The sequence below is a fragment of the Indicator indicator genome, chromosome 1 (assembly GCF_027791375.1).
Source record: "Indicator indicator isolate 239-I01 chromosome 1, UM_Iind_1.1, whole genome shotgun sequence".
NCBI lineage: Eukaryota > Metazoa > Chordata > Aves > Piciformes > Indicatoridae > Indicator > Indicator indicator.
Genome location: NC_072010.1, coordinates 99,914,058 through 99,926,115, shown reverse-complemented (window position 1 = coordinate 99,926,115; position 12,058 = coordinate 99,914,058). Strand labels below are relative to the sequence as shown.

Below are 12,058 nucleotides of genomic sequence, written 5' to 3'. Positions count from 1 at the left end.
GGCCCCTTCCCTGGAGAGATTCAAGGGGAGGCTTGACGAGTCCCTGGGCAGCCTGATCTAGTTGTGGATGTCCCTGCTGACTGTGGGGAGGTCAGACTAGATGACCTTTGGAGGTGCCTTCTGGCCTGGAGCATTCTATGATTCTGCAGATCCGCACATCTTCTCTGTTGGTAAGGCATATAATGAATGCTTTAAGTTTCACTTTCATATGCTGGGTTATTTCATGCTTTCAAAGCACCAGCATGCAGGAGAGCGGCCAGAGAAAAGAAAGTCCTTCTGATCTTTTTCAGATCATGACATCTATAGTTTCCATTTAAACTGTTCATCGGAGAAGTTTACTTACTAACCACTCTTCTGGTCAAAGAAGTCTGTGACTTGAAAATTGTTAGCAAGCGATAGACTGCATATATCCTGACGCCTTCATGATAAGAGCTATAATATGAGAAAGAGAATATAGGGTAACTCTGGGGAGAGCTCCCAAATAACATGAATTAGATGCTAAATCATTACAGCAGTTCTTTATTAAACTATTTTCCATTCCTAGTCTTTAATGTAAATGACAGATTTCACTATGCTAATCTCTGGCGCTAGGTTCTGTTTACTGCTTCTTGTGTACAAAAAAATGGAATCCTACATAGCTTTTTATTCACAACTCATATTTGGAAGGTTATTTCTTTGGTAAGATGCTGTAATTTAGTGGAAGTAATAACAGGCTGTGTGCATTTTTCTGGATTTTTAAAATTCTAATTTAAGCGATAACCAATTTACGCAGTATCTTGAGGTTCCTTGACACATTGGAATTGAAAGAGGAGAAATGGAACGAAATGACAAATCTTTTCTGTGTTCTTTATTTTTCGATCCTTGTTTATGACTTTGCACTCATCAAGTATTTCTCAACGTGTGGTTTTCAAGAAGCAGGGTTTGATTAATGAAGTGTCAGTACAGAGGATGTCACAAGAATTTTGTCATTTATTGTTTGCAGCATTTAAATTAGCCATGGTGTTTTCAATATTCCTTAATTTTTATTCTTCTGTTGTCCTGTTGATGATAAATATTTTTATAATAAATATCAGTACATAGCAAACTTTTATCTTTAGATAATTGCAGGACGTTAGTATTTATACAGAAATTATGCCAGTTATTCAAATTTGTCTTCTGATGGAAATCTTTTGATTATTTAGTTTAAGCCAAGACTAAGGAGAGTATTAGACTAACTATGCTAACAGTTTCAGTGATGCTTATGTACCAGGCATAAGACCATCAGAATTATTTTACATAGGGAAATGAACAGCTACCAAAACCTGGCTAGAATTGTATTTTTGGCAGTGTCAACAGATCAATTAGAACTTCGGTAGTTAATCTTTTATTTAGTAATCCCTTACTCTAGTTGTCTGAAAACCTGTATTTTAGTGTCAAGGGTTAAGGCTGAGCCAGCCACTAAATCAGTGATAGATGCTCTCTGTTGACCCATCTCCCTTCCCAAAATGGAAGAGAAAGGGGAAAAGGGAGAGACATTTACAGATTGAAGAAAGAAAACTAAGAGAGCTTTAATTAAAATAATGCACAATACAATTAAATATACACAAACCCAGTATGTACCCCAAACCCCCTGATGCCAATTACTTTGCCATCACCACTGGTACTATTGGGCAGGCATTTTTGAAGTCCCAAACTGTACTCAGTGGCAGACAGAAACCAGATTCAGGAGCTGGATTCTTGAACTGGATTCAGAAACTAATGGATCAGGATGGAAAGCAGAACAGACAGAGTCCTCCTCAGAACCTGGCCACTGAAAAGAGCTTGACCCTTGTCATCCCTCAGCATTATACTGAACATGAACTACATGGAATGGAATTCCTTGATGGTCAGTCTGTGGTCATTTGTCCTGTCTGCCCCTCCCTGCAGGTTCAGTCTCTTAGTTTGTTCACACCCAACATGCTGCATGAGATTTTTCGGTGACCTTGGTCTGCACACCAATCCCAATCCTTGGTAATAACTGTAAACATAGAGCCTTATTACTTCTAGATGCAGACACTGTCTGCAAAAATATGCTTTCAGAAAGTGCACTTACGTAGAGAAGACGAAGCTGAAAAATAAAATCAGTGAACAGAGAATTGGTTCTGTTCTGACTGAAACCAGGACAACTAGATATGCTCTATCTAGTTATGTCTCCCATACCATCCTTGTGAGTAAACTCAGGAAGCGTGGGATAGAAGAACAGACAGAGAGATGGATTAGGAGCTGGTTACGAAGAGTCCAAAGAGCGGTGGTCAAAGGTGCCAAGTCCAGATGGAGACCTGTAACCTAGGGGAGTCCTCCAGGGATCAGTGCTGGGTCCAGTCCTGTTCAACATCTTCATCAATGACATTGATGAGGGGCCAGAGTCTCTGCTCAGCAAATTTGCTGATGATACCAAGCTGGGAGGGTTGGCTGATACAGCTGAAGGCTGTGCGGCCATTCAGTGTGACTTAGACGGACTGGAGAGCTGGGCACAGAGGAACCAAATGAGGTTCAACAAGGATGAGTGCAGAGTCCTGCACCTGGGGAGGAATAATAAACTGCACCAGTACAGGTTAGGAGGTGACCTGCTGGAAAGCAGCCCTGTAGAGAAGAACCAGGGAGTCCTGGTGGTTAATAAGTTAGCCATGGGACAGCAATGTGCCCTTGTGGCCAAGAAGGCCAATGGTATCCTGGGGTGCATTAAGAGGAGTGTGTCCAGCAGATCGAGGGAGGTTCTCTGCTGCCCTGGTGAGACCTCACCTGGAGTATTGCATCCAGGTTTGGGCTACCCAGTTCAAGAGTTACAGGGATCTGCTGGAGAGAGTCTAATAGAGAGCTATGAGGATGATTAAGGGACTGGAGCATGTGCCTTATGAGGAGAGGCTGAGAACCCTGGGGCTTTCTAGTCTAGAAAACAGAAGACTGAGGGGGGATTTGATAAGTGTTTATAAATATCTGAGGGCTGGGGGTCAAACAGGAAGGGACAGCCTCTTCTCCATTGCACCCTGTGATAGGACAAGGGGTGATGGATATAAACTACAACATAGTAGGTTCCACCTCAACATGAAGGGGGAATTTCTTCAGTGTGAGGGTCACAGAGCACTGGAACAGGGTCCCCAGAGAGGTTGTGGAGTCCCCCTCTCTGAAGACTTCAATACCAATCTCGATGTGTTCCTGTGGGACCTGTGCTAGATTCTACGGTCCTGCTCTGGCAGGGGGTTGGACTCAGTGATCTTCGGTGGTCCCTTCCAACTCCTCACATCCTGTGATCCTGTGATCCTGTAATACTCTATATTATCATACTTTCTGTATAGAAGTCATGACTCAGTTTAACTTACCTGGGAACAACTTCAATAAGAACCACTAAAATAGGATTTTTCTGTGAATGTTTTATGCTGGATTTGTGATTCAGTATTGGTACAATTAGTGGACGTTGTATATATAACTTTCTTGATGTACTTATGTCATGTCTATGAGCTTGTTCATTCCTGTAGGACTGTAAAGAGATTTTTCACTTCTGATGAAGCCCACTTGAATGTCATGACAAACTATTTATGGTAGCAGCATTACCTCCCCTTGAGTGGTTCTTGTATCAAAAGAAACTGTATAAAAAGAAGAGATAAAAGAAGCATACATTTGATTTCCACTATTGGATTGTCATTCTTTCACATTCTATTCTTGGATTCCTCAGAATATCTCCCAGATAATTATGTATTTTGCTTATAATTGAAGAACTTTTCTTTCCTCACTCATGTTAAAAATTACTTCCATGCTCTTAGTGTGCTAGCTTGCTGGAATTCTGTGTTGTGCTGTTTGGCAAGGGGTGTGTCATTCTCACAATACATAAACACTTTAGTCTAGGCCATTGAAAATGCTAGTGATTCAAGAACCTGGGTGGTATTGCCTCTGTATTGTGTAGAGGTCTTTGGAAGTCTTCCCACTGACTTTTCAGAAAGCATTTAATGTGATTCATAATGTTCTGTAATAGAATCGCATATGTGAAAGAGACCTACTGCATCATCACTTTCATTTTCATGTGAGTGTAGGTTATATTCTTTCAACATAGGATGCATTGAATATTAGATTCACACTGCATTTGCTCTCTAACAACTTTCCAAACCTGGCAGGAAAAACATCATACTGAGAGTTCTTTAAAAAGCACACAAAGAAACAAGGAGTAAAGGCTGCCCCATCCCCCTGTTTTAAAAATATTATGCAGATTTTTTACGCTTTCAGTGATATTTTCAATAGCCATTTAGCTACATTGTAGTGCTGAGACGTGTGTGTGTATGTATGTAGCTCATGAGCCCTTATGCAGAGGCATATCCTTGATGTATGGGTATGTCTGAGGAGATAAAGTCGCAGAGTATTTCTTTGAAACTAATTAGTATGACTTACAGGGGTGGGGGTGAATCTTTATTTCTTAATTAATCTAGCTGTTTCTTGGATACAGAGACTATAGTACGAATATATATTTTTTTTTTAATTTATTGTACTACCTTACTTTGGTGAGAATAGATCATGCTGAATTCAGGCACTGTCATCTATGTAAAGCTGCTGCAATAAATTAATTTCTACCATTTATATGTTTACTTTTTTTTTTTTATTATTTTAATCTTGCTCTCTTCCCTTCTCCTTCCCTCCTCTCCCTCCTCAGGCAGCCAAGGGCAGTTTCCACTTACACAGAACGTCACGGTCGTTGAAGGAGGAACAGCAAATTTGACCTGCAGGGTCGATCAAAATGATAACACCTCCCTCCAGTGGTCAAATCCAGCTCAACAGACACTGTACTTCGATGACAAGAAAGGTAAATAATTTTGTTAACTCATCATTGTGCATTGTTTTTATTAAGAAAGAAATAGAATATATGTTTTCAGAAATAATTATTATAGAATCTGGTTTGGGTTTGGTTTTTGGTTTTTTTTTTTTTTTTTTTTTTTTTTTTGTTTGGGGCTTTTTTTTGAGGGAAGTTCACTGAAGCACTTTCTTGCATATAAAATTTTGTTTATTAGTAAAGGGAAAAAATATTTAGAGTATAATTTGGAAAACATTGCTGCAAAATATCTCAGAAGAGCTTTTATGGGTGGTTAGAGGCTGGCAATGGAAGAAGTAGTCCATAAACCTTGTGACTTGCTTTTATTGGCCTGTATGTGTGTGTGTATGTTTATGTAATCCCAATATTCACTTCAGTTGTATTGCAGTTTGGTTCCAGTGCAATATGCAGTCCCTATGGTCGATGCTCTTAACAGATAATAAAAATGCTTAGGTTTAGTGCCCTGAATTTTCTAATTATACCATGAACTTTTAAAAATTATTTTATTTTTTTTAATTATTATATTTTATTTTTATTTTACTTAATGTAGAGATTTAAAAAGACAGGAAAATGTCAATTCTATAAAAAATGAAGGGTGTTATCACTGCAGTAGGATATCTTTCTAAGACATTTATCTTAATCTGAAATGACAAAGCGTTGCATTTTATATATTAGAATGTTAATGTAAAGATTTCATTAGATTCTGTAAAGAATTTAAAATCCAAGTTAGGAAAAATAAATTCTTCACTTAGCTTCAAAAGTGTGAAAGGTTTGGTATTGATTTCTGTGGTGCAGAAGTTTAACAGTACTTCATACTTAATTTTGCTGCTTGAATTTATGCTGAAAGGTGCTGAATACTCTAGAACATATTTTAAGAAGTGGAGTTATTCCTCTGCTTAAAATTAAAGAAGTGCTGTCCAAGTGCTTTGCAAGAATGATTACAAGACTTTAAAATACCTCGTGGGACTGAAAATGCTTTGTGGGTTGGTGCACTTATATAAAAGTAGAGTCTAAAGGCTGTCATTTTATACCTGCAGAAACTGCAATCAAAATATGTTTTTTGCTATTAATATAATAGCTGAATAGAATCTCTTGATGGTGTTGAAGTGGTTCCTTTCTCTTTTATCTAATTTCCTGTAGCGTGTAATCATTTGATTTGCAATTTCTTTGAAATTATAAGTACCTTTTGAATGTAAGATTGAAGATGAGAGGCTTATAAGGTGCAAACTTTTGATCTGTGAGTCTAGTCCTGTAGCCTTTACTCATATGGAGTCCTTCATTTTACTTATAATTGTTAGTGACTTGGGATAGGTAAATAATGTCCCCAAAACTAAGAGCAGAGAGAACTTGTCTGTTGATAGAGCACATCAATCCTCACAATATCTATTTCTGTGATAAAATAAGTGACATTTTAAAGGATGCTGAGAAGGATGTGGGATGCCTGCAAATAGCTTAATTTGTAACCATTTTGATATGAATTGGATTTTCTGTGTACTTTAGCTAAATCTGTACTTTTACAGCAAATAATTGAAATTTGTATTACTTTTTAATATAATGAACTGAAGCAACCAAATTTGAACGGCATGCAGCATAGTAAGTACTTAGAAGCAATTTATATTCCCCACAGGAAATGTGAGGAGCTGAAGTGTGTGGATTTAGAGGACTTTGCTCTTTTTTTGAACTTCTAGCTTATCCCAAGACTTTGAGGAATACTTGCTGATTCGTTTACACAGGGATTACTGTGCATCTATTTGACAGGAAAATGTCTTGATCTTGTCAAGAAAAACTTTCGGTCCTTCACTTCCTTTGGTCTTTCTTACATTGTCAATGTTTTGCATTCTGCGTAACGTTGCCAGACTTGCATATACCAAGAGGAATGAGCAGTGCATCCAAGCCCTATATGGAAAATACACTTCTGTTTCTGAAAAAGAAGTTACAGCTTTCACTGGCATTTTTTTCTGTGTGTACATGTATGCATTCTTATAACTAAGAAGGAAATTTCCTTTACAGCCAGGCATACAATTTGGCTATAAAAAGTAGTTTTCTGCTTGATCCACTCATTGCATTTAATTTATTGAGAGCAGTGTCTCAGCCAGAGTACTTTCAAACCTGTCTCATAATATTAGCCAAAACCAGCCTTCAGATCTTACATCTCCCTTCAGCTCCATTAAAACTGCTGTTCAATAGTCGTATTTCTCAAACTCTGAAAATTCATCCAAACTGTTGAGTAGGTGCAGGATACACAGTGGTGTAGGGCTAAGTTCTGTGTGGGAACTTTGAAGAGGAGCACCAGCTATGGCCTTTATGTCCTTCAGAGCTGAGTAACTGGATGTTACCATGTTAAGAACTAAATCAAATTTGCATGCCTGTCAGCATATGGCAGAGCAGGTGCCAAAAATAGAACAAATTGTCAACATAGTGAAAAGCCTTCCACCTCTAGACAGTCCTTGGTGGGATCCCTTTCATGTTCACACTTCTTCCTCAAGCAGATTTGTTCCCCTGTCTTGCAAAACCATTTTCTGACCAAATAGAACTTTCCATAGACCAGGAAAAAAAGAATCATTTGGAAGGACTATCTGCTTCCCAGTCCTGTGCCTTTCACGCAGGGGTTCATTATTAATCACTACTTTATACAGAATTGATGACGTGTTATGAGAAGCATGTTCATGTCATTTTGCTTCTTCTGAATTGTGATGCAATCACTGTTAGGAGTCGTATTCTTCCTTTCTGTGTTTAAGATATTCTAAATAAGTATGGAATTGCAATAAACCAAGTACATTGATACCAAAGCTGCATTGTTATTCTTCTGATTCTTTTCACATACTGATGGCCATATGTTTTGAAATACAGATTTTGCTCAGTTAGGAGGATGTTGTGGCTGGTAGAGAACACTTCCGCTCCCATGGTCCCAGCAATTTAATATATATTTAATATTTATGAAGAAGTTGAGGTCTATTTTTAACTTGAGACATTCTTGGCACCTAGCCTATACAGTGTTATGATGATATAGATAGAAAATTAGTAGAATTTTGTTTCAGAAAGGGCAATGCTGTAAATTTTAGTATGAAACCACAGTTCAGAGGTCATTTCCAGGTCTTCATCATTTGCAGTAGCTGATATGGGCTTTTTTTGTAAATGTAGGCCTAAAATATATTTGACTCATTGTGGTGATGGGAACAGAGGAGGAAAAAAAAAATGTGTTTTCCTATGGGAAAATAAGTTACAGCTTTATTTTATTAGCAAAGCAAGGCAAAACAGCTGCTTCTCTCTGACTCTTATTTTGACATTTTAAACATATTAAAGCTGGAACTAACTTTATCTTCATTATTTCCTTAACACACAGTAGCTAAAATATTTGAAAATACAACTATTTAATCTTGTGGATTTGGTCTCTTTGAAGACCTGTCTCCTTCAGCATGCTGTCTCTCTGTTGTCCTTTCTGGTATTTTTTTTTTCTCCCATGATTCCTCTAGCTTGTAGCTTCCAGAACATTATGTATCAATTTTATTTTTAACTCCTACCCTTTCATTTGAAGCATATTTTTTTTTACCTGACAGTAAAAAACAAATAGTCTAGTTGCATAAATGCTGTATAAATGGTCTTAAATTTTAATTGGTTTAGAAACCTTACCAAGATCCCCCTCAGTTTACCACCACCCCAGACAAAATTTTAAAGATTCTGTCTATCTGGAAAACATGAATTTACATCCCACCCTGAGCAAGTTCAGATTCTTTGGGAACAAATGCAAATTGCACGCTGCACATGAAACAACTTTTTTCCCTACACAGTTTCCAATTAAAAAAAATAATTGCCATAGAAACCTCCATATCACTTTATACACCCAAGTACCTATAATACTACAGCTGCCTTTGGAAGAAGCACACTGGCAATAATGTAGAACTGGCAGATATGATTTAAATTAATGTGGGTTATTTTGGTTTATCTTCACTGGTGGTACTTCTTGAGTATTTTGAATGGGCAATAAGCACAGAAAGACACAAACATGAATTCAGATGAATAGCAAAAAGGGTGTAGCATGGAAACACAGAGATGTTTGATAAAGATTGAAAAGAACCTTGCTATAGCAGCTCTCTTAAATTACCTTGTGGTAGGGAATATAGACACACATGGTGCAGGATATTGAGATGTAAAGGCAATGTGTATAACTGAACTGAACAATGGCTGTTGATGCAAAAGGTGTTTAATCCCATCAATATAAACATGTGAAATAGGACTACAAAAAGTCAGAGAAATGTACCTGATATCTATCTATCTATATCTATTTCTAGATATAAATATTTATGCTTGGTAGTTTTGCTCAGCACAAGTGTAAAATACCTGCTCTTCGCCTTAACAGGGAAGTTTTCAGGTCTGTTGGTAGTAAAACAAGTGCTGTGTTGACATTGATCAAGATAAGTTTGCCACCAACTGACATGCCAGATTTTGACGCGACATATGGCTGATGCTAATCATAGATGAGTACATGTCCCTTGTGCTTTCATCTAGTAGTAGCACTTTCATGTCTTACTAAAAACTTAGAAAGTATATTCTAAGCTCAGGATTATTCATCCCTTAGCAGCAGAATGTTTCTTTAGATGACCTTTGATTTTTTTACATGTAAGAGTACTTGGCATTTATGTAACTTCCTATCATCTTGAAAGCTTTCAAAGATACAGGTGTACTCAGCAAAGGTTATGAGAGGGCATTGTACTTGCAAAGCTCCTGAGAGCTTCCCTGATAGGCACCATGCCTCAGGTGACCTTGTGGAAACATCTTTGTGTATAGCAGATGTCCATAAGTTTCTGCCATTGCTCCCTCTTGGAGGTGGCACTATAACATAAGAACTTGTGTGTAAGTTTAGAGACAGGACATGTCTCTAATCAAATTGTGCCTTTTGACATACCTTGCTATACTATCAGCACTATGAAAACAATTGCTAACCTTTTTCTTTATAGATATAAAAATATTTAGGGAGAGACTCTGAATCTCACAGTGCATAAGGTGTGAGATTTTAATTACAGTGTCACGCGCGTCAGTTTAGGTTTCATTAGTGCAGAGAACTTGGATTCTTACTGTAACACTGTCTAAACAGTGATAGAATTGTCATACAAAAGGCTGGCACTTTCAGGCATGAAAATGCTGTCTCCCTAATGTTGTAGGCATCCAATCCCTTCCTATACTATTTAGCTCCGTTTGCCCTTTGACTTGTTTTGTGTAAACCAGACTCCAGTTACTGAATGTAAGTATAACCACACCTTACACCGTTCTGTGGTGATCCAGCCTCAGAGATCCTAATCTACATAAACAAGCAGAGATATTTGAAAGTATTAAATATCATTTGTGAATATTTCTGATTGGAGGGGATTGTGAGCTCCCTTCCTGTAGGCTTTAATGATTCTATAAGCAGTTTAATTTAAGACAAACAGTCCTCAGACAGAAGGAATAGGCTTGTAAAAAATGAAAGTCAGAAAATAGTGTTTTGTTTTTGGGATGGAAATGTAAGTAGGAAATACATGCTTCAGATTAGTTATGCAGACAGGGAGGCAGACAGGCTGCATTGTTGGGAGGATTGAGAGCGTTATTTACATAATGTGAAATAGAGTAGCAATGATGAATGGATTTATCCCTCCACATTCACATGCACTGTTTCTTATTACATAATTGAATGGAGATGGTATCAAACAGTAGATGATGAACAAGTTAAGTCCATCCTAGAGCGCACTTCTAAATTAAAGATTAACTCTTACTTGTAATTTAATAGTCCCTTTCAATGAACCAATGCCATGTAGTAAAACTGTAAGGTAGCCTGAAAATGGGAAAAATGCAAAAAATACATTGAAGTATGACTTTACAGCTGGAAAAGTTGGAGGGAAGGTACAGAGAGTGACAGGATTTTTTTTTCTTTTTCCCTAAACTGAGTAGCAATGGTTTGTAAATGCCTGATAACATTTAAGAGATTTCTGGAATTTAAATTAAAAAATTGTGTGAGACAGAAATCTAGTTTTCACAGAGAGCTTACTGTGAAGATCTTTTAGAACAGCTCTTCCAAATCTGTAGTTTAAGTTTAACTTTTTATGTTGATTAGATCTGTTAATTTCACAGTTATACTACACATCTAACCTAGGTTAAGTTTTTCAGCTGAGATTTTCTTGCTAATGGGTTCTTATGCTCACTCACTCCCCTGTGGTGGGGTGGGGAAGTAGTCTGCTACCAGCAGACTAATGTGTAGCCAGTCTCTGAGCAATCCTGACCTAAGGAAAACAATTGGATTTCATTGCAGAGCACAGAACCCTTTGATCACTTGGGTTCAGCTGACTCAAATATGGCCCTGCCCAGCCTTTTGGCCACTCCCAGCCCAATCTCTGGGCATGCAGAGTGAGACTCAGGCAAGGCCTTGACGTTGCAAGCACTGCTTAACAATAGCCAATGCACTGTTATCCATGCTGTTTTAGTCATGGATCCAAAACGCAGCACCATACAGGCTGCTATAAAAAAAATTAATTCCAATCCAGTCCTCTGAGTCATGGGTAGGAAATGAGCTTAAATGAGTTTGCATAGTACTTCCTTAGTGCTTGGAGGGCAAGTTATTTTAGAGCTTTTGAGATCAGGAAGTGTCTCACTTGATCGTTAGAAACCAAGGTTTCAAAATGAAAGCCAGAATGCTTGTGTTCATGCATCTTCAAAGAAAGAGAATGTGATAAAAGAGAGCAGGAGTCTGTTAAAATATCTTGACAGTTATTGTCTGTATGAATATGAAAATTACATTTAAAAATGTATTACAATGCATTAGAGTATTATTTCATTGCAATAAATTAGTAGTAACTACTCCCACTTACAGCATTTATTTTTCATTTCTTAGCAATATTAAGGGAGTAAATGAGCGTATTGTAAAGATGGTTAAAAAGTGTAGGAGTATGCATTATATTGTGCTGAAATGTGGGTACATGCAGAAATTACGTTTGCCAGCACTCAAGCTAAATGGAGAATGGAGGTGATACCTTGTAATGTGATGAACTGAAGCAGTAGTTGTGATGACACTGCTAAGATTACTCTGTTATGAAATTTCATGATACTCAGGTTGGCAGGTTTTGTTTGTTTGTTTGTTTTAAATGTAAAAAGAAATCTTCTAAGGAGTCAGAATTATTTGGGGCAGGGGGTGGAAATGAGGTTCAAAAAAAGGTGGAAAGGGAAATTTCATGTGCCTGGTCTCTCTACAATAGTTGTTTGTGTGAATGAGCAAAACTT

The 12,058-nt window shown here is 37.6% G+C and overlaps 1 protein-coding gene across 1 annotated transcript in view; it reads left to right on the top strand.

Annotated features, from left to right (window-relative positions):
• Positions 1-12,058, top strand: part of CADM2 (cell adhesion molecule 2) — a 261,666-nt gene that overhangs the window by 48,524 nt on the left and 201,084 nt on the right. Inside the window, exon 3 of the mRNA XM_054392117.1 lies at positions 4,658-4,807. Within this exon, the coding sequence (XP_054248092.1) occupies positions 4,658-4,807 (150 nt within the window). The remainder of the gene's footprint in view (positions 1-4,657; positions 4,808-12,058) is intronic.